Below are 22,717 nucleotides of genomic sequence, written 5' to 3' on the forward strand. Positions count from 1 at the left end.
CTCCATCCAAGAAGGCCAGTGCAGAGTCTATGAGGCATTTTACAGCTGTGCCAGGAAATAGCAATGTCAGCGGCGGTGTCATCTTTGGACACTAAGGACAGGGATTCAGCGCCATGAACGGTCAGTTAAATTGTAATTGGAGTGAACTGTTCCTCTGCAAACCATAATGTGCTTTAGCTGCAGCCAAATGGCATTCAAGGAGGGGAGGAAATTTTTTGAAATGTCAAAGAAATTATTTCCAATTTGGTGCTCACAACCAGAGACTCTAATGATCAGTAGAAATGAGAAGCAAACAAATTAGCACTAATGGAAAATGGCTTTTGGAAAAGGGGATTTAATTTATAATCAACTGATCGTGGCTTGCAGCATGCAGTAAAAGTCAGTTTCACCAGCTTGATCATAAGAAGCAGAGCACACCCGGAATGCCAGAGAAAAATATACTTATGCCATCATGCTTATTGGAATCTTTCTGTAAGTGGCAGCCAATTAAAATTGCCATTACTTTACCTTGGAGAGAAAATGGTCTGAAAAAATCAAAGCACATGAAATTAAATTCCAGATTAGGAATCCCAGTCCAAATTGGTTTGTTTGTGGCCTTCTAACCTTGGCAAGGTCTTCTGCAAGGATGACAAACCTACTTTGTCTCCGGCCCAGAGTGACTCTTTGTTTTTAATTTCCTCTCCATCTTCAGAGGTGATTAATAAATCTGGACTCATCCACAAATCACTTCTATAGCAGCCAAATGGTTCTTCTTCATGCCGGGAAATGAAAATAACAAAAATCTCAAAAAACCCCAGCTCTTGTACTGAGCCAAAGGTCCTTAGCAATGAGGAGCAAGTGAGAAGAGGTATTAAAAATGAAAAGGTCACTAGGTCTTGTTTCTAAATAAAATTTCTCAGAGGGCTTTTTTTCTCCCTATATTCAGACACGTTTCTAAAAGCAAGAAGCCTCCAGGGTATGGGCTGCCTGCTGGCTCACTGGGCTCACTGTCCCCACATGGCCTCAGAGACAACAAGGCAGTCACTGTCTCCTGTTCCTGCTGGTTCCACCTGCAGAATGGGACTGACGTCTTCTCCCAACCTTACTCCTCACTTTCAGCTCCTCAGTCAGAGACAGAGGGAGAGGGGGAGGGAGAGGGGGAGAAGAGAGAGGCCGAGAGAGAAACACTCTCCTTCCAAACTTCAGGCCCAGCCAAAGAGGGCAACCTGGCCATTACTTCCACCTCAGGGCCATATGCACTACAATTTGTCACAGTTCTCATAGATGTCCTTTCTGCTCCCCACTCATACCTTCCTTTTTAAAAAAATTTTTTGCTTTAAGTCACCCTGGAAATAGAGACCTCCAGGGCACAACATCTCATCATTGTGGGTTTTTTTTTTTTAGTTGATTTACAATGCTCTGTTAGTTTCTGGTGTACAGCACAGTGATTTGGTTAAACATATATATATATATACATACGTATATATATATTCTTTACCATTATAGGTTATTACAGGATATTGAATACAGCTCCCTGTGCTAAACAGTAGGCCTTTATTATTTATCTATTTTATCATATCCTCCTCACAGACCCCTCCTACCACCCATCAGTTCCCCACAGACTCCATCTGCCACCATCTTTTCCTCACATACTCTCTCCATATACCATTGCTCCCCACCTCCTTCCCGCAGAACCCACTGCCTTCACCACCTCCCCAGACTGATCCTCATTCTCTACCCACAGAGCCCCTTTTCCTCTCCCTAGACTCACTTCTGCCCCCAGCTCCACTCCACAGGCCTGCCCTCACGCTCTCCCCGCAAAATGTAACTAAGTCAACCCTCATCTCTCTACCCACATTCTCCTCACTGCTTCACTGCTCTGTGCCTCATCTTCCTTGACCTGATTTCCTGCCCTTCCTTCCCAGTTTTATTACTCTGCCCTGGAAAACCTTTGTTCCTGATCATCAAAGTCTCGTCTCCACACCTGCTCTGCCCACCTCCAGCCTGCACCAAAGGCTGGCTCTACCTCAGGGCACCACTTCTGCATAGCCAACCCCACTGGAGGTGGCTTGTACTCGTAAACCCCAGGGATCTCAGGGCTGGGAGAGGGGCTAGTGTCTCCTCACCAAAGCCCAACCAGTCCCTTATTCCACTTCCTCCTTGTAAAAACCCTTGATACTTTAGGGTCATGCCATTCAGCTATATTGACTTTTGCCCCTCCTCCTGCTGTCACCTACAGACTCCAGAACAACCTGCTTCACTCATCAAGGACCTGGGTATCTAGGTCACAAACATCCTCTTTCCCTTTTCCCTCCTCAAGTCCTGCCCTCGGCTGGGGGGATTTCAACGGCCAGGTCAACATCTTGGCTGTCTTCTGTACTCCACTTTGGCCACCCACTCCTGTGGCCATACCCTGGGCCTTGTCATCAGCTAGAACTACTCAAACTTCATTACTCCACTTTTTGATCATAACTCTCTCATTCAACTACTTCTAAGACATGGGTTCTCAGACTTCACTGGGACCCCTGGTCCATGACACTTTTACCCTCTCCTACGCAGTTTAGGGTTGAAGGTCCATCATCTCAACCACTCTTTTGCCAGGATCCTCAACTTTCTTGTCCTTTGTCCTTCCATTTCATCCACCTGATAAAATTCAAACCTAGATCAATTCAATCCACCTCTCTGCACCATTCAGATGGCTGAATATGAGGGGAAAATACACAGCACACAACCATGCACACCGCTGCTACTACAAACTGATGGTCACCATCCACAACAGGTCTCATAACTGCCCAGAAATGCTACTCAGTCATCTTCCTCCCATTTTCCATTGCAGCTACTTCATCCCTCCTCTGCTTGTCTCAAACCTTGCACACCATCTCCAATCTCTCTCTCACTGGCTGATGTCATGTCCCTATTTCAAAGAAAAAATAGAAACTACCAAACAAGAATTCTCTCGACTTCCTGCCACCGAATCTACTAATGTACTAACCTCACATGCTTCTTTTTTGTCACAGTGCAAATGTCCCTCTAAGTGAATTTCTCCACCAATGCGTTGGATCCCCTACTTTATTCTTTTCCTGGGGGCTCCACTCTGTTATCTCCTTCTCCCTATAGTAGTATATTTTCCCTCTTTGCTGGATTCATGCCAACAGCCTTTCTCCCATCTGAATAAAAACCTCTGTCTCCTTCTAGCTATTGCTTTCCCTTATTTTTCTCCTAAAGAGCCAAACCTTTGTTTTCAGGGGGGGAAGTAATTAGATTTATTTATTTTTTTGGTGGCAGTACTGGGGATTGAACCCAGGACCTCATGCATGCTAGGCATGCACTCTACCACTGAGCTATTCCTTCCCCTACCCCACACTCCTTAAACGTATAGTCTTCTCTTCTTCACCTTCCCACCCACTTCTCAACTCACTGTAATTTGACCTCCGTTTCCACCACTCCACTGAAACTGCCTTTGCAAAGGTCATCAACCACTTCCTTGTTTCTAAAGCCGTGGACTTTTTCAGACCTTATTTTATTAGTCATCAGCCTTCAACACTTTCCTCCCTTGGTTTGTGGAAAACCACGTTCTACTACTGATTATTTAACCATTCTAGACCCTTCATCTCAATCACCTTTGCAGATTCATCCTCCTTTGCCAGAACCTCAAACTTAGGTGCTTCCCAGGCTCTGAGCTAGGCCTTCTTTTCTTCGTATTCTACATGGACTCTCTGAGCAAACTGGACAAATCAATCCACTAATGTGGCTGCCATCTGTAAGGCACTACAGACTACACATTTTAATTTCCAGTTTAGACTTATCTAGCAAACTCCAGTCAGGCATATTTAACTGCCTCCTTGAAACCTCCACTTAGATGATGTCCCGCTGGCACCTCAAACTCTCCATGCCCAGAGCTGACCCTCTACTAAAAACTCTCCTGTTTGCCCAAGCCAGGAATTTGGAAGTCATTCTTCATTTCTCCTACTTGCCCCATATCCAACCAGTCACCAAGTCCAGTTCTTTTAAACTCGTGTCTAAGGAATCCATCCTCTCCTCTTCATTCCTGTTACCTCTCCAGGCTTCAGGCCTCCATAATTCTTCCTCATTACTGAAACAACTTTCTAACTGGTCTCCCTCCTCCCAATCCCCAATCCATTCTCTTCACTGATCTTAAAACACAAATCTGCTTGTTACTCCTTTGCTTAAAGCCCTGCCAATGACTCCATATTGTCCTCAGGATTAGGACTAAGCTCTTGCACTCATTGGTGTAAAATGCACTGGAAAATTTTTCCATCAGTAAGATCTACTACTACATAAGATCAGAGCTGACCTAGACATCAAAGACCCTCCAGGATCTGGGTCTATCTATTCTTCCAAGGTTGCTCTCCCATTAGTCTCTCCTCTGGCCAGAAGATGCTCCTAATTTCTGACACTAACCCTTTACTTCCCCTCTCTGAGCCCTGCAAAGCCCCATGTCACTACAAGTCTTTCAAAGCCCAGCACAAGAGCCATCGCACTGCCATAAATGTCCCTTCTGATTCTGAGCTCCTAAAATCCTTACGGCCTGCTCTTCTGTAGTATTTATCCCTTGCATAGAATTAGAGTTGGTTAATGCATGGTTCCCCTCCCTCTCGTTTTAAGACTTATGGAAGTCAGAGTCAAAAACTTAATCCTCACTAGAGTCCACCTACATAACAGGTGCTCAGTAAATATACGTTAAATGCGTGGATAAACCCCTAACCCCTTTATGTCCCGCGCGAACAGGGCATTCTCTAAAGTTCCCCCCATAAAACAACACCTCCTCTGCCTCCCACCCATCCCACCAGCCAGAAGACGCCTCAACCCACTGGGCGGAGGATGGGCCGGCAAGCACCCCCTTGGCCGTTTTATACGGATTTTCTACCTCCAGCCTTCGGAGCTGCGGTTGGTAGAGGATGGTAGAGGTAGCTAGACGATGTAAATCAAAGAGCATTGCTGTCCACTAGGTAGAATAAGACGCCTTTGGGAAGGGAGACCCTCCTCATCCCGAGAATACAACTCTCGCAGACCCTCTTACCTACACAGGAAGGTGGGGACTCTTCTTGACCGGCGTCTTGGCTGGCCAATAACTGACCCAGATCAAACAAGTTATCCAATGGCTGAGGGCCAGAGATAGAGCGGGGCGGGGCATGGTTGCTACGGCCGAGCTAGTGGGGTGCGCCGAGAGGCTCGGAGAGAGACTCGGTGGTTGCTAGGGCGGGCGGTCACGGAGTGCGGCTCCCGGATTGGGCAGCGTCGAGGGAGGTGGGTGGTGATTGGGCGGTGCCCAGGAGTCGCTCGGGCGAGGAGCGGGCGCGCAAGCGGGAGTTCCTGCAGGAGGCCCGTACAGATGGCAGGCGCTTTCACCATGGCCTCGGCCCAGCTGGACTACACTATCGAGATCCCGGATCAGTCCTGCCGGAGCCAGGGTATGGAACAAGGGTTGGGTCCAGTCGTGGGGAGGTGACCTAACGAGTCTGTGTCGCAAGCGCAGCTGTGGCCCCGCCCCCTCACGGCCCCGCCCTCTCGCGGCCCCTTTAGGGTCCCGCAGCTCCTGGTCCTGGTCAGGCCCGGAGAGGCCCGCCCCCGGTAGGCCCCGCCCCCAGAGCGCTCTCCCGGTTCGAGCCCCGCCCCCCCGCGTCTCCTCCCACCCCCAACCGAGGTTGGGGGCCTTTTTTTCTGCCTCTTTAGCTGGAGTTCTGGAGTCCATCCCCCTGTTTCTCTACTGGTAGCTGAAGGCTGTCGAGGGCAGGGGCCCTCCTGATTCCTTTGTTTGGGGCCAGGCTTCCCACTGCTAGCCTTTCTTCGGTGGTTGTGGTTAGGGGGTCCGACCCACTATTTTCCCTGGGGCCCTTGCAGAAGCCTGGGACACAGAACCTTCATGCCTCCTCTCCACTCTCCTTGGCAGTGGTTAACAGAGCAGTTGCTGCTATGAGATAGAAGTCAGTTCAAATCCTGACTTCTCCCCTTAGTAGCTGGATGACCTTTGGCAGAGACTTCCAACTCTGAACTTCTGTTTTCTCATCTGCAAAACTGGGGTACCAATAGTAACCTTCCTCACAGAGTTGTTGGTTGCACAGCTGAGATTGTTTGTGTAAAGGATCCAGCCTAGTGCCTGGAAATGAATGAGTTTAGTGATTAGCACTGTTTTCATCCCTATAGTCATATCATTAGCAAAAAGGTGTGTGGGAGGCCCCACAAAATTAGTAGCCTGTAGAGCAGGTCTGGATCCTTGGCAGTATAAATAGAATCGGGGGCCCAGAGGTTGGAAAGTTTTGTCCTGATTGGGAGGTATGGTAGAGGAGGAGCCTTGAAGTACACCCTAGCTTGGGCTGCATGTCTTGCCTGCATTACGCCACTTTGCCTTCACATGTCCAGTCTCACTGCCAGCAGCAGTTCAACCTCTTACATTGCCAGCACAGCAATCTTCCTAATGCAAAGTCTCCTATCACTGTTCTGTGTTAAACCCTTCAGTGGCTCCTTATTGCCTTCAGGATAAATCAAGTCCAGATTCCTTAGCCTGGCATTCAAAGTTCTTCATAATTTAGCAGCCCCTGCTTACCTCGTTGATCACTATGTCCTTCCACTGTTCAATTTGAGTTTTATGCTCTGGCAACCCCAGGCTACTTGTGATTCTCCACACACTTCTTGCTTCTCTGCCTTTGTTCCTGCTGTTTTGTCTTGTCTGGAATGCCCTTTCCCCTCTGCTGCCCCACACTGTCCCCTAGCTTGTCTGGTTCATCATTTAAGGCTTAGCTCAGATGTTACCTCCTTCAGGAGAGCCTTCCTAGACCCCTCCTGTAGCACCTTGTGTTCCGTGGGTGGGGTCTGGGATGGAAGGGCAGTCCCTAGGCCCTCATAGAACAGCTGGCTTTAGGCCAGCTGTATCTCCCTAGAGCTAGATCTGTTAGTCGAGGACTCTTGGGCTTATAGATGTAGAAATGCTTTTGAAAAGTTTTGGCCTCAGCGGGAGATGAAGCCAGTTAATATTTTTGCCCTTGGAGAGCCTGCAGCTGCAAAGGGCTGGAGCTGCCTTCTGCATGGTGGGAAAGACAAAGTTCTCCCTTAGACCAGACGGGCAGCCTAGTGGTGTTGGTTTGCATTTCAGCTCCACCTCCTACTGTTCTGTGGCTTTGGCAAGTTATCCAACCTCCCTGAGCCTCAGATTCTTCCACCACAAAGTAGGAGTAATAAGAGTGCCTCTGCACAGGATTGTGAATGTTAACAAGACAGTGGCTGGACGGGTGTGCCTGGCATGGAACAGGTGCTCTGTTGGTGTATTTCCACCCCAAGTGGCTCCCCTCCCTGCTTCAGGGTCCTGGAATTGGAAGAAATCTCAGGGTGCCATTCTGTGCTGTATCCTTCTACTAGCATGAGAGCGTTCTGTTGCTACCAGATCCTCCCTTGACAGGACGCTCCCTCCCAAATACTCTGGCTTGTTAGAGGACACTCGGATTGTTAGAAAGCATTTCCCTTTCTTGAGCCACAATAGGCCTTCCTGCCATTTCTGCTTTCAGTTCAGCATTTGCTGTGTCCTGGCCACGGACTGGTTGCCTGTGCCTCAGAAGTGACTCACACACAGGCTCCCTTCAAGGAGCTGTGGTTCTGGGGAGGGCTGAGGGCTTAGAAGCAGGTGGTTTCACAACGATGTGGTAATTGCAGGGCTAGGGGGTTGTGGGTACAACACAGAACAAGGTAATCCTTCTTTCTCTCTTTTCAAGAGGACAGCTTCATCTCTTCTCCAGGAAAAGTACCTCCAGGGCCTTCGGCTCCTCCCCGTCTGGTGCAGTTCTCATAACCTTCTCCTTCTGATTGCTCCTCCGCACTGGTTTGTCATGCTTTTCGCTCTCAAAATGCATACCCTGGAGCTGAACTGGAGGCTGCAGGAACTCCAGAAGGAGGTGACAGCACTGGGATCCCCTGGATCTGTTTGCTTCCTGTCTGTGGAGAGCTCCCCTCCAGGCTGACATGACCTCACAGAGTGGCGATCTTTGGGGGCCCCAGAGATTGTCTCTCTTTTGCAGTTACTGTTTAATGGTGGAGAAGTGTGTAGGACAGTCACATTTGGTTTCTGGAATTGCTTTTCCCCCATATTTGAACATTGAAGCCGCAGAGCCCAGCACTCCTGTGCGTTGATAGAGAGGCGAGCAGCTGCTGCTGGCACATGAGTTTGCTGGAAGGCAGCTACAGATCTGGGGTCATTCAGAGCCCAGGATCCTGCTGCTGGGATTCCCACCCTCAAGAATCCATGGCTGTCTGTGACGAACGAGGGTCATCCACCTGGTCCTTTGCTGAAGCCGATGCTTGACCTGGCATTTCCCGCCACCTCACCCACTCTTCTTTGATCAGTGATCCCCTCACTCTCCTAATACCTGACTCATCTCATTTCCTGGGGGACGCTTCTGTTCTCGGGGCTCCCGCAGCAGGGATCCCTGTCGTGTTGTTTTGAGGATTTTGCTCACTGTTGCTGGTGCTTGGCAAGGATGAAGTGCCAAATGAGCTGAAAGGAATCACTTGGTGGCACAGCGCTGTGGGCTGGAGCCGAGCTGCTCTGCCCTCCAGGCCAGGGCTGTGTTGCCCCTCCTCCCAGCCAGAGCAGGGTCAGCCAAGTCCCGCCCCAGGGCCCCTCTGCGGCTCGCTGGCCGGCCAGCAGGCCTTCTTAAAGGCACCCTGTTGCTCTCATGTTCAGTAAACATTTTTAGAAATAACTGATTCACAGAAATTAATGGGGCTGGGACAATGGGCATGTTTTTAGAGTACAAAGAAAGCCTTCCAGGGGTCACAGAGAAGGGAAGTGATGAGTTTATTGTGAACCCAGGCTTAATTGCCAGTCTGCTCTTCTGCTGAGCACTGACTGGGGTCAAAGAAATGTAGACATCATCTTAACCCCCAGGAGGTTTTCTGTGGCACTGGGGAAACAGTCTGGAGTGGACCACAGTCTGGACCACCATGGTGGCCCCAGGGGTCGTCTGGCTTCCTGGAGAAGAGTGACCTGAGCTAGACCTGGAGCTTCTTCGGAGGGCTTACAGGTGCTGGGGAGCAGCAGGAAGTGCAGAAGTAAGGGGGCCACGAGGACTGAGAGTGGACGGAGAGAGCGGGGCCCTGGTCAGAGGCCAGTGTGCTTCCAGGAGCCGGGAGTGAGATAAAACCTCAAGAGCCTTCACACCAGAGAGGCCTCAGATACCAGATGAAGAGTGACTTTAACTAGACCCTATTTTTGTCTGTGGGGACCCCAGAGGTGCTTTTTTTAAAAAACAAAAAACAAAAAACAGGAGTTTTGTTTATTTTTTGAATCGTGATTTCTTTTTTCTCATGCATTAGCAAAAGTTCTTCCTAGATTGTCTGCTTTATAGCAGGTGCTCTGCTGGGCCCTGTATCTGAGCTCTAGACCTGAAGGGCCCTCTGCAGGCCCCCTTTGTCTGAGGTCTCCGGGGTTTCTGTCGCGCTTACACTGTAGACCATGCCCTGCTCACACGCCAGGGAGGCCAAAGCGCCTCGCGTGATTTTATTACTACTCACGACCGTCTTGTGAAGTGGGGAGTACTCTTATGAGGAGGTGAAGCATCTGGCTCCAAGTTATCCCAGATTTCAACTTGGTAACCTCACTCTGAAGCTTGTGCAATGCAGATTTCAGGTGCCATTAGGAAGTGCTGCCCGAATACAGATCCAGTTAAGGACATGCATGAAGAAGGAGGTGTCCATTAAAATATTTCTATAACAGCAAAAGATTGGAAACAGTATCATGTCCAATACTGGGAACTTGGTCACCATAAATTATGAAATACTCTATAGCCACTCTGCAGCCACTGCAAAGAATGGTGTAGAAATATACAAACTGACAGGGAGAGATGTTCACAATATATTGCTAAATGGAATAAAGCAGATTACAAAACAGTCTGATTTCAGTTTTATGAGATATTCATTTTCTATTTTTTCTACAGTGAGCATGTATTCCTCATGAAGTAATAATAACCTCAATGCATTGAACTCTTTCTTTGTGCCAGGGTAACATGCTAGGCCTTCAGTAGTCACTAGCTTATTTAATCATTTGAATTATTATCCCCATTTCATAGATAAGGAAATTGGAGCTTAGAGAACTGGCTTAAGGTCTGTTTCATAGTAATTAGTGGCAGAGCTGGAGATTTGAACCCAGATATGATTTTATACAGTATGTACTCTTCGATACCATGCTACTTGCCTATGCCGTGATTCCGAAAAGTGAAAAAGAAGGAAAAAAAGTCTCTAAATATAGAAACTGTGAGACTAGATAGTATTTCTTGGGAGTAGAGGAAAGTGAGGATCCTTTTCTTCTTCGCATTTTTAGAAGAAAACATACGTTCTTTGTATTTTGATTCTGGCTTGCAGATGAAAAGCACGTATTGTTCCACAGATCCTTATGCCTTCCTTTGTCTTCCCCATATGCTCCTGGGATATACACAATCTAATTTATGCTTTACTTTTATGACTTGAACTGTTGTACGATAAAGTATATATCTGTAATTCTTGTGTTATCGATGTCAGCGTTGTTTGTTGAGAAAAGTCCAGATGACAGAGAGTCCGTGAGATTAAATTGTTTTATAGGGTACTCAGTAAGTGCTAGGTTTGAAAAGAACTCTTCTGCCTTGCCGAGGGGCTTCTGGGCATCCATAATCTCTTTGATGTCTCAGCTGCTGTTGACACTGCTAGACATCTTCCCGGCCCCCCGCCTTTTAAAAAAATAACATTTTTAACTCTCACTGCAAATGTGACACATACGGATTTTAGAAAATGAGTAAAAATATTCATGAAAAAGAAATTGCCTCTAATCCCAGAAACAATTGCTATATTAATATTTGACATATATTTTTCTATGCATAAATATATGTGTATATGTGTAGATAGGTGTTCTGTTATATATACTGCTTTGCAGCTCACTTTTTTGCTTAATGTGTTACTATTAATTTTCAAAATAATCACATTATTGATATATAATTCATATACTATAAAATTCACCCTTTTAAAATGTACAATTCATTGATTTTTAGTATATTCACAGAAATGTACAACCATCACCATTATCTAATGTCTGAACATTTTCATCACCTCAGAAGGAAACCCTGAGCCATTAGCAGTCACTTCCCATTGCCCCTTCCCTCCAGCTCCTGGCAGCCACTAATTTACTTTCTGCCCCATGGATTTGCCTCTTCTGGGCATTTCATATAAATGGAATCATACAACATATGGTCTTTAACATCTGGCTTCTTTCACTTAGCATATGTTTTCAAGGTTCATCCATATTGTAGCCTGTATCAGTGCTTCATTCTTTTTTGTGACCAAATAATGTTCCATTGAATAGATATACCACATTTTATTTGTCCATTTACAGGTGGTAGACATTTGGATTGTTTCAACTTTTTGGCTGTCATGAATAATGCTGCAGTGAACATTTGTGTACCAGTTTTTGTGTGGATATATGTTTTCAGTTCTTTTGGATGTCTACCCAAGAGTGGTAGTGCTTGGTCATATGGTAGTTCCATGTTTAATTTTTTTTGAGGAACTGCCAAACTATTTTCCAAAGTGGCTGCAACTTTTGGCATACTCACCAGCAGTGTATGAGGGTTCTGAATTCTCCACATCCTCATCAACACTTGTTATCATCTGACTTTTTGATTATAGCCATCTGAGTGGGTATAATGTGCTGTCTCATTGTGGTTTTTTCATTTCCGTGATGACTGTGATGTTGAGCATCTTTTCATGTTCTTATTGGCCATTTGTACATCTTCTTTGGAGAAATGTCTATTCAGATCCTTTGCCCGTTTTACATTTGGGTTATTTGTCTTTTTATTGTTGAATTGTGACAAGTTTTTTTCAATATACCCTGGATACAAACCCCTTATCAGATATGTGATTTGCAAATATTTCCTCCCATTCTGTGGGTTTCTTCGCTTTTTGATGGTCTCCTTTGATGTACAAAAGTTTTCAATTTTAATGAAGTCCCAATTTATCTACTTTTTCTTTTATTCCTTGTACTTTTGATCATGACTAAGGAAACATTCCCTAATCCTAGGTCACAAAGATTTGCTCTTAGATTTTCTTCTAAGGGTTTTATAATTTTAACTCTTATCTTTATGTCCATGACCTGCTTGATGTATTACTGAGTATTTCCGTATGATAAACATTTTTATTCCATAGAAGTAGAATTACTAAGTCAAAAGTTGCATGTTTTTGAGGCTTTTGATACATGTACCAAAATTGTTGTGACTCTCTCCTCCTTATCATCTCCCTCCCTGCTCCTACCTGTCTCCCACTGCTCTGGCTCAGGCCTTTGCCCCTGCTAGCCTTGCATGTTACAGCAGTCTCCGACCTGTTCCTAATGGACCCATTTGGTGTAGTGGGTAAGCGCAGGGGCACGGTGATGGCGATGCTGTGACAGCACAGAGGAGGGGCATCTAACCTAGTCTGGTGATTTGGGGTGGGAAGGGCGAGAAGGGGTTGGGAAGGGCATCAGGGAGGACTTCCTGGACGTGGACAGTGAGCTGACTCAGCAGGTGGAGTGGGCATTAGCAAAGCATAAACATGGAGCATCAGTGTCCTGGGCTGGGAGTGAGGAGCGTGATCAAGGTCCTGGAGGCGGGGCAGTGTGGCATGGTGGACCAGAGATGGATGCTGGCTCTGCCACTTCCTGGCTAGGTCTTCTTGGGGAAAGGGACTTGCCCTCTCTGTGTTTTTGTTTTCTCATCTGTAAAATGGAGATAGCGATAGCACCTGACTCCTAGGATGGTTGTGGACAGAGGCAGCATAAGTTGAGGTTCTGGCTCTGGTGCCAGTCCCTGAGGAGGAGCAGGTGGAAGAGGTCAGTGTTGGATCTGTTGATATACTGAGTTAGCCATGTGTCCAGGTTTGGAGCTGAGCCAGTAGAGATTTGGTTAAGACCAGGTGCTTAAGGTTTTTTCCCAGGGAGCCAGCTGGGAGAGTGGTGATGAGCTGGTCCCTAAGGGTCAGACTACCTGGATCCCAGCTTCACTACTTATTAGTTCTGTAACCTTGAGCAAATGATTTACTCTCCCTGTGGCTTAGTTTTTATCAGTAAAATGAGAATAGTAACAGAACCTTGTTCATAGTATTGTTGTGAAGATGAAATGAGTTGATATGTAAAGTGCTTAGAACAGTGCCTGCCACAATGCTCCTTTTGTTGATATTGTTACTGTTTTTCTGGGTGATGGGAAAGAGGGAGGTAGGAGCCAAAGGAGATGTGGAATTCAGAGAGGTTTGTGATGGTTTAGGACCAAGGTGGGTTTGATTGTCTGCGCAGGGCCATGGTCCACCCCAGAGTACAAGTGGGAGACTGAGCCAGCACCCTGGTCTTCAGTGCCCGAGGGGCAGTGGCCAGAGCTGGGAGATGTCAGCAGTGGGAAGGGGAGAGGGTGATGACCAGTGGACTGAGCATAAAAGGAGCAGGGGCTTTTTTTTTTACAGAGGAGGGAGGAATCATGATCTGGATGTGGCAATAAATAACAATAGCTTTAGCCATTACTTTTATTACTCTGGAGAGGGCAATGGTATCCATCCTTCACTTTGCAGCCACGTGTTCATTCATTCAGCACATTTCTGCTAGTGCCTGGATGGGCCAGCCTCGGTGCTGGGCATCAGGGAGGTGGCGATCAATGTGACAAACCCCGTCCTGCCTTCATGGAGCCTGTGGCTGAGGGAAGACACAGACAGAACCAGAGGTTAGACAAATAATTGTGCAATACAGATTGGATCCTGGCACTCCCTGAGTTCCAGAATCTTCATTTGCTCTCCTCTGCTTGGGATAAAATCCTGCCTCCTAGGCATGGCTTGGAGGCCTTGCAGGATCAGTCCCCAGTCCCACCCTCGGCAGCTCTCCTGCTCACCGCTGCTCCCTCACCCAGGCTTCCAGCCACCCAGGACTGCTTGCTGTGCCCCAGACCGACTTATTATCTCCATCGCTCCCTGCCCTGCTTATACCTTCTCTCCACCTGGCATGGCTCCTATTGGTCCTTCAGGGCCAGTGCAGCAAGCATGTCTTCTTTTGGGAGGCCTTTCCTGGTCACCCTCACTCTCTCAGCCCTGTTCCCAGAGCACCTTGGGCTTTTGTGGATTATAGCTCTTCATGTCGAGAATCAGAATGGGCAGCGTAGCTCCAGGGGGAGGAGGTGATGCTGAAGGCTGCGAGTTAGGAGTGGGCACGGGGAGGAGGGCCCTGGGAGATGCTTGTGGATAGGAGGAGCACTCTGTGGCTCAGAGTGGGGCTGCCTCCAGTGCCTGGCTGGAGTAGGACCAGTTCCCTCCTTTTAGGAACATTACGGAAAGCCTGGGCTCTGGGAAGAGGCAGGGTGTCCAGGGTGTCCGTATTCTGAATTTCTTCCTGGAGATGCTTATTTGGTGAAGAGTCATTCCTACCTGAGTTGGTGAAGCCAAGGGCACCAGGAAAACCTGCAGTGGGGCAACATGGTGTTACAGATCCCAGCCGTAGGGGTGGGGCAGCTCAGAGGCCCAGCAGAAGGGTCTGAACCTTCCCTGACTGGGAATGCACCCCTACTGCTGATCGGGGTGGCCTCCAGGGGATGTGACCTCCCTTGGATGCCTTCTCTGGTTCTGAAATAAATCCCCAAACCCTTTGCTGGTGTCTTGGTTATGGCACGTGGAGGGGAGCACTGTGGGCTGGAGGAGGGGAGCCTATGCTCAGGCAGCCACACAGAGGTAAGGAGCCTCCCTGGGGCAGAAATCCAGCTGCTGGACCTCAGAGGGTCAAATTAGATCCAAACAGTAGCTGTTGATTACCACCCATGAGGCAGCCAAGGCCCGAACTTCAGGGGTAGTCACCCCCAGCAAGGTGGGGCCCCAGTGAATCCCAGATAGAACCTCTCCACTAGAAGGGCCAATGCAGGCAAAGAGCTGCCCTGGCCAAGGACAGGGGGCCACCAGGCAAAGAAAGGTGGTGAGAATATTTGGAGTGGCCTGAGTTAGACTGTGGGACTGTCCCCCTCATCAGAGGCTAAGGCCAGCATCAGGGGAGCCTGGGAGGGCTGGCAGGTGTCAGCAAGGGACTGAGGTGCTGGCAGTTCCTGCTCCAGGCTGAGTAGCAACCCAGCATGGGATCCCCATGGGTGCGGGCAGTTAATCTCCAAAGGCCAGAGTCGCCACTGCTGGAGAGCAGGAACATTGAACTTTTCAATCACATTAATTTCCACAGGAAATTGTTGTCTTCCTTTTGTCCAAAGGTTAGTGATTTATATTTACCATCCTCTTAACTAGCCTTGAAATTTACTGTTGCCAGGTCACCAGCAGCATACATAAATCTTGGGGTGGCAGCTGAGCGTAGCCAAGTGGCTTTATTCTTGGAAGGGTACATCCTGGTTCTTTCCAGAGGGCAGATAACTAGCAACAGACGGTCCCTGCACAGAAGTCGCCCTCAGGGGGTGGGTACTGATTTGGCAGGGGAAATGAGAGGAGGTCTAACCAACAAGATTGCAGGGAAGCCTCCTAAAGCAGCCCTGGAAGAGGCAGCTGGCTTGTGCCCTGGCACGTCACCGAAGGACATGCTTCTAGTTGTGGGCTGGTGGCACAGAAGGTCTCAAGTGGCTTAGTTAGGATGGGGAACGGGGACCAGATTCTCAGCTCTATACTTCCTGTGTGACTTGAGGCAAATGACTTAACCACTCTGTGCCTTAACCCCTCAATTTCCTCATCTGTAATACTATTCCTGGTAGTGTTGTTGTGAGGGTTAAACCTCAGTAAATACTAGCCGTTACTATTCTCTGTCCGAATGAGGTGGGTGGTTTATAGGGGCCCTCAGAGTCCGTCTGCTTCACTGTCCTGCTTACACTGTCCTATCTGTTCCTTCTTTTAAAACCCTCTTCTTCCATCTGCTCATAGAGTTAGAACAGGAGCTGGCAGACGTTTTCTGTAAAGGGCCACTATGTGCCTTAGGCTTTGTGAACCATATGGTCCCTGTTGCAGCTACTCAGCTCTGGTGTTTTAGTATGCAAGCAGCTTGGCTGTGTTCCAATAAAACTTTATTTGTGGATACTCAAATTTAAATTTCATATGGTTTTCACAAAATATTCTTTTTTTGATTTTTCTTTCTTTTTCTTACTATTTTAAAAAGTAAAAAACATTTTTATTTTTAGCTTGAAGGTCATATGAAAACAGATCATGGGCGGAGTTTGGCCCATGGCTTATAGTTTGCTGATCCCTGGATTAGAAGGTGAAATTGCATGGAGGAAGTATTTATTCACTTTTCTCACCTGGGCTCTGTCTTGGAATCATTAAAGAAAGGGGCCCTCACGTGGGTTTTTGCAGCTACCCTGTAGTGCCTCCTGAGAAGCCTAAAAGCTGTCTGAAGCCGACAGGGGAGGGCGCCCGGTGGGAACCTGAGGTTCGGGGGCTGGTGGGATGCTTGGGCCTGGCGCCTGCGGCCAGCGTGGGGCTGGCTCTGGATTGGCCAGTCACCCCCACCCCTCACCCCAAGTCGGGGCTGACAGTCCCACTGTTTGTGTTTCAGAGAACAGCCCCAACCAAGGTGGGAAGGATGCGGGGACTCGGCAGCCTTTGGTGATTCTCTTGGGCTGGGGTGGCTGCACTGACAAGAACCTGGCCAAGTACAGCGCCATCTACCACAAAAGGGTGAGTACTGCAGGCATGAGGACAGCCAGCTGGCTGGGGCCGCTCTGTAGGGGCTCTCCCAGCCTTGGCTGCCCTCCTCTCCCGGCTGACCTACCACCAGTGTGACAGGCCTGGGACTGGCACTATGAATGGCCTGCGAGGAAGATGCTGGGCCCGTGGGGACTGGGTAGGATTACCCTCCTTGGCTGCCATCTCTGTGGCCTGATCTGTCCCCTTCAGCCCCCGACCTGCTTCCTCTTCCTTCCTCCCCAAGCCCCGCAGTGGGCAGCCCATCCCAGATGTGCTCCCTGCTGTGGAGTCAGCCCAGACCTCAGGTCTCGTTGGCCGGTGCTGCCTCTCTGGGCAGCAAGAGCCTGGGCCGGGGTGCTGGGCATAGTCTGGACTCGTAGGACTTTCTCCATTTCTGACCAGGTGAGTTTCTGTCTTAGGGTTGACATTGGCACCTTCATGTTTCCAGACTAGAAGGGCCTCTTGGAAGAGAGATTCAAGCCTGAGGGTCCCTTGCTTCATCTCAGGTCGCATCAAGAGTTGGATGTCGAGGTTGTGGTAATTGGAAAGAGCCTGGGGAGGGTGTGGTTATATCTTGGAAGCCTCTTTCATGGCCTTGGCCACTGGCCTGGCCCTGCCCTGCCCTCCTCAGCCCAGAACTCCCAAAGCAGGGAGGTGTCAGTACAGACCCCCAGCTGCCAGCTGCCAGCTGCCAGCTCTGGATGCAGGAGGGATGGCAGTCACCTGGGAGAAAGGCCAGCTGGTGCCCCCCGCCAAGCCTCCCTCCCCTGACCCCCGTCTGCTCTGTGCCCCAGGCGTGTGGTGGCCCTGCAGTGGGAGAGGAACTAGTGTAGTTCTCAGCCTGAGGCCTCCCCTCAGCTGACAAGCCTGGTCCTCTGGCATCGCTTTTTACAGATTGCCTTACTCCTTAAGGAGTTTCAGCTGCTGCTGAACTCCACTCACTGGGCTAGGCTAGCTTGTCTGGCTTCAAAGATGAAGATCCAGGAGGGCAGGCAGAGGACTAGGAGTGGGTGAGTGTGGCTAGAACAGAGGGTGAAAGAAAGGGCAGGTGTCAAAAGAAATGAGGCTGGGGAGGGTCCTGAGGGGATTTAAGCAGGGGTGTGACGTTTGACTTGTGCTTCTGCAAGTCCCTCGCTGCAGGGTGGGGAAAGTGTCGGGGGGCCAGGACTGCGGGCCAGGAAGTGCGTTTGTGGTGGTGGTCAGGACCTTGGGGCTAGTGGTGCCGGTGAAGGGAAGTTGATGGATAAGAAGCTTATCAGGAGGCAGAGTGGTAGTTTGATGAGAGATTGGGTGTGGGTGCAGGGATAGGGAGGGGACCAGGGTAATGCCAGGTTTCTGGCTGCAGCAGATCCTGGGTAGAGGCGGGTGTGTTCTTTGAAACAAGGAGCACTAGAAGAGAAGCCATGGGCTCTAGGGTGGATGAGGTGCCCCCAGGGAGTGTGTAGAAGGCAGGGAGAAGAGGCCCAGGACAGAACCCAAACTTAAAGAAGACGAAGAGGGTCCCACGCGGAGTGGCTGCAGATGGACCAGAAAACCTAGGGGAGTGTGACAGAGTCCACAGGAAGTCTTAGGGAAATGGGCTGCTGTAGGGGAGACAGGAAAGATGTTCTTGGGGCAGAAGGCACGGGGAGGAAGTGGTGGAGTCGGGGGAGGAAGTCACCCCCGGGCAGGCAGAGGGGTTGAGGTGGCAGGGCTGGTGGGGGTAGGGTTTGTCTGGAAAAGGAAAGGGTGCCTTTACCCTCTGGTCAGGAGGATAAGATGAGGGTGGAGAAAAGATTTTTCTAATTCCGGACTCTTAATACTTTATCATTTAAAAGAAAATAAAAGTACTGTGTTCTACCACCTAGATATTACCTCTATTTCCATGTTAATATATATCCTTTTAGCAATTTTTTTCTGTGTGTGCATCTCTTTTTTTTACCTAAATAAGATCTATTGAGTACACTATTTTATGCCCTGCTTTATTTTTCAGACTATGATTTCCACCGTCCCATGTTAATACATTTTTAATCTCATCTAGTTGCCAGTCCTTATTGAGAGTCTCTAATAGGTGCCAAAGTCTCCTTTATAGCTGATTTTCCTGAACCAGAATCCAGTCCAGGATCACCTGTTGCACCTACCTATTTTGTCCCTTAAGCCTCTTTTAAATCTAGAACAGTCCATTTTTTCCCGGATACTATCTGGTGCCAGGGCTACTGGAGAGTATTTCTAGGAATGCGTGATCCCAAATGCTGTTGGGAGGAAAGTATGATGGGGACTGAGAGGTGTCATGGGATTTGGCCACTTGGGAGAATTGGAAAGAGCCTGGTAAGAGCAGCTCAGCTGTCAGAGTGGAGTCAGCGGGAGGCCATCAGGTGGGGAGGGCGGGTGCCAGTGTTTGTCTAGGAAGGTGAAGAAAGGGTGGGACAGAGTTAGCGGGGAACATGGTGTAAAGGCAGAGGCTTTTTTTTGTTTTTGGAGGGGTAAGGGAGGTAATTAGATATATTTATTTAATGGAGGTACTGAGGATGGAACTCATGACCTCATGCATGCTAAGCATGTGCTCTACCACTGAGCTATACCCCCCCATTTTTTAAAAGTGAGATTGGTTTGAGCAGGAATCTGGAGCGAGAAAGAGACTGAGAATACAGGAGAGTGAGGCGAGGATGGGCGGAGCAGGCTGGGACCAGGCATGTGCGGAGATGGAGAGATGGTTGGCTTCTGGGGAGAGAGAGGAGACAAGGATCTGCCAGGCAGTGAGACCCTGGTCCTTGGCGCAGGGGCTTCTAGGGGCATCTGACTGCAGAGGTGGCAACAGGCACCTTGGAAACCTCAATAGACGGGATTTCAAAATTGTACAATAGATAAACAAGATTATACTGTATAGCACAGGGAAATATACACAAGATCTTATGGTAGCTCACAGAGGAAGAATGTGACAATGAATATATATATGTTCATGTATAAATGAAGAATTGTGCTCTACACTGGAATTTGACACAACATTGTAAAATGATTATACATCAATAAAAAATGTTAAAAAAAAAAAAAGTGAGGCCCAGAGGAGCTTCACGGGGAATGCTGGCTGTTCACAAGGTGATTTCTTTGGATGCACTCACATGTGATGTGGAGGTAGAGGCCCCGGGCCCCCAGAGGTGGTGAGCTCACAGGAATTGCTGAGTTTATGTCTGCACCAGCAGGTGGTTCTGCATGGGAACTCCATGGGGAGGAGTGTGTGTATGTGTGTGCATACATGCACTCTGGGAGGTTGTACCTGCAGTGGTATGTGTCCTTGTGGATGTGGTCTTTAGTGCACTTAGCAGATGGTGCAGTGGGTACCCTAGTGAGTGGTAGGTGCCGTGGGCATCGGCATCTGAGAGGTGTGAGGTGGACAGGCTGTGTTTAGTTCAAGGAATTGTGTGTGTGTATGTGTGGGGGGGTGACGTGGAGTGTGTGTGTGTTCGTGGGCAGTGCTGCGTGTAGGTGGAGGGAGGGTAGAAAGACATTTCATATCCCACTGGGGAGTTAGAGTGGAGCCCTTTGTGAAATTTGCCAGAGCTGAGGGGCCAGGTGGCATCAGTTACCCACTCTGCTGAGTCTTGGGAGGGGTGCTTAGGTCCACTAGGGCCCTGGTAAGAGCAGAGCCAGGAGGAGTTGGGGCAGAGGTCACAGGGGAGTCTGAGGGAGAGGACGAAGTCAGGGAGCTAATGGCAGGGTTCCCTCGGCTGACCACCCCAGTTTGGCTGTGGGTCATTCAAGTACTGTGCCCATTTCATTTCCTCCTGCTAGTACCCTACCACCACTAATTACTGCTACTCTCAGTTGAGAACTTTGTACCAAATGCTGTTTTGGGCGCATTTTTCATTTAATTTTCACCATAATCCTATGAGATGGATGTCATCCCAACTTATAGATGGGGACACAGACTCAAAAAGATGAAGTAAGTTGCTCTTTATCCATCCACACTGTTAATAAGTAAGTGGTGGTGCTAGAAATTGAGGCCGGAACTGTCTGACCCCTGAGCTGGCCTAATTCAGGTTCCCCTGACAAAGGGTCCCTTGTCTCTGGCACATGTTAATGAGAGAAGAGTAGGACTCAGGGTGGCTTTGGCTGCCTTTTCTAACTAGCCTAGAAGGGGTTCTTCTAGGTGTTCTTGAGATGTACTTGACCCAGGCATTGAGGGGTACAAAGGCCTAGAGTTCAGTGAAGATTTCAGAATTTGAGGAAAAACAGTGTTTACTGTATTTGGAATTTCCAGGCCAGTGGGAAGAAAGATCCCAGGACTTGGAACCAGACATCTGGGTGCCAAGCCCCTGATGCCAGAGATTATGGACTCTGCTCTCAGGGTCCTGCAGGAAGGTGGCAGTGGCCAGAGACCGACATGCTGTGGGCCTGGCTCACGAGTGGCCTCTGGTGGTCAAGGCTGGGCCTGCAGGCTATGTCTTGGGTGTTGGGTCTTGTGGGAAGGGTCCAGGGGCAGGAGGGATACCTGCTTGGAGACAGTGCAGAGCGGAGTCGCTGCAGCAGGGTGTAGGCAAGCAGTGAGGCCTTACTTGTGGCAGAGTTGAGCAGATGACGGTGCAAGGTTGGGATGGGAGGGAGACAGGGAGTGGACTGGACAGAGTGAGACTTCCTTTTGGTGAGCCCAGATGTCTCCAGATGAGCTCTGGGCTCCAGGCTTCACAGACCATCCCAGGCTGAGGGGGCTTGGCCAGCATGAAGTGATTACCCGACAAATGGAGGAATCTTCGCCTCTGGGAGGCACCCATGACTTGTGAGTGGTGAGCTGGTGCCCAGGCTGCAGCGGGGCCTGGAGTGCTGCCAGGTTTATGGAAGTTGGAGCTGTTGCCCTTCTGCCCTTAGCTTGTCTCCACCTCCCCACCGCACCCCTGAGGACCGACCAGGCCTCTCTCCTCTCCCCAGGGCTGCATCGTGATCCGATACACAGCCCCATGGCACATGGTCTTCTTCTCTGAGTCCCTGGGCATCCCTTCACTTCGTGTCTTGGCCCAGAAGCTCCTTGAGCTGCTCTTTGATTACGAAGTGGAGAAGGAGCCCCTGCTCTTCCACGTCTTCAGCAACGCCGGCGTCATGCTGTACCGATACGTGCTGGAGCTCCTGCAGACCCACCGGCGCTTCTGCCACCTGCGTGTGGTGGGCACCATCTTTGACAGCGGTCCTGGTGACAGGAATCTGGTAGGGTCTCTGCGGGCCCTGGCGGTCATCCTGGAGCACCGGCCTGCTGCGCTGCGCCTGCTGCTCCTGGTGGCCTTTGCCCTGGTGGCAATCCTGTTCCACATCCTGCTCGCTCCACTCACTGCCCTCTTCCACACCCACTTCTATGACAGGCTGCTCGATGCAGCCTCTTGCTGGCCTGAGCTCTACCTCTACTCAAGGGCCGACGAGGTGGTCCTAGCCAGGGATGTGGAGCGCATGGTGGAAGCACGCCTGGCACACCGGGTCCCAGTGCGCTCTGTGGACTTTGTGTCATCTGCACATGTCAGCCACCTTCGTGATTACCCTACTTATTACACGAGCCTCTGTGTCAACTTTATGCACAGCTGTGTCCACTGCTGAGCTCCTTGCCCTACCCACCTCATCTCTGTTACAGAAATAAATGCCTGGCAGCTCCCCACAACCTACATCCATGGGTGGCGTCCTCTTCTGGTTCAACTCCCCAACGCCCTCTGGGACTCTGTGGTCCTCCAAGTAGAGAATTCCCATGATCCTCTGTCCTGGGGGATTGTGGTGGTCTCTGCTCATCCCAGGATCCCAGCAGGCAGGAGTGCCCGGGCTCTGCAGGAACCTTGTAGTGGTTGTGTTTGGACAAGTGCAGCAATCAGGCTTGCTGCTTTCTGTGGTGTTTAGGCTGTAAAAGATTAGTGGGGGTGCAGATGAGCCCCAGCGTTGATCTTTGATTCCTTGAATGGAAGGTGAGCTTTACAGGGAGGTGCCAGAGGGTAGGGTCAGGCTGGATTGTGATCTCTGCTCCCAGGTCCCAGAAGGGCAAAGCCCCACAGCCTGGAGCACCATCCCCATGGATCCCGCTTGGCAGTTCACTCAGAGAGGCTCCTCATTGCCAGGGAGTCAGAGGTGGAAGCCAGAAGAGAGCAGAGGA

The 22,717-nt window shown here is 49.5% G+C and overlaps 2 protein-coding genes across 11 annotated transcripts in view; one reads left to right on the top strand and one right to left on the bottom strand.

The window, feature by feature from the left end:
• The window catches only part of ARMH1 (armadillo like helical domain containing 1), a 54,040-nt gene extending 48,952 nt beyond the window's left edge, over window positions 1-5,088 (bottom strand). For 2 of the 10 annotated variants that reach the window (XM_072974570.1, XM_072974565.1), the window contains exon 1: window positions 4,868-4,979. Coding sequence is in view for 3 of the 10 variants with exons in the window: in XM_072974563.1 (XP_072830664.1) it covers window positions 639-716 (78 nt within the window). In the remaining 7 variants the exon portion in view is untranslated. The other 8 variants (XM_072974572.1, XM_072974566.1, XM_072974563.1 and 5 more) reach the window with 7 other exon arrangements.
• A 137-nt stretch (window positions 5,089-5,225) lies between these two features.
• Window positions 5,226-22,241, top strand: TMEM53 (transmembrane protein 53). Its single transcript, XM_006200559.4, has 3 exons — window positions 5,226-5,411; window positions 16,490-16,611; window positions 21,523-22,241. The coding sequence occupies exons 1-3, from the start codon at window positions 5,333-5,335 to the stop codon at window positions 22,174-22,176; spliced, it is 855 nt and encodes a 284-aa protein (XP_006200621.2). The 5' UTR covers window positions 5,226-5,332; the 3' UTR covers window positions 22,177-22,241.
• Window positions 22,242-22,717: the final 476 nt, after the last annotated feature.

The sequence above is a fragment of the Vicugna pacos genome, chromosome 13 (genome assembly GCF_048564905.1).
Source record: "Vicugna pacos chromosome 13, VicPac4, whole genome shotgun sequence".
NCBI classification, from domain to species: domain Eukaryota; kingdom Metazoa; phylum Chordata; class Mammalia; order Artiodactyla; family Camelidae; genus Vicugna; species Vicugna pacos.

Coding starts and splice junctions, on each gene's coding strand:
- TMEM53 (XM_006200559.4), top strand. CDS start 5,333: ATGGCAGGCGCTTTCACCATGGCCTCGGCCCAGCTGGACTACACTATC. Junction 5,412..16,489: donor TCAGTCCTGCCGGAGCCAGG/GTATGGAACAAG, acceptor TTTGTGTTTCAG/AGAACAGCCCCAACCAAGGT. Junction 16,612..21,522: donor GCGCCATCTACCACAAAAGG/GTGAGTACTGCA, acceptor TCCTCTCCCCAG/GGCTGCATCGTGATCCGATA.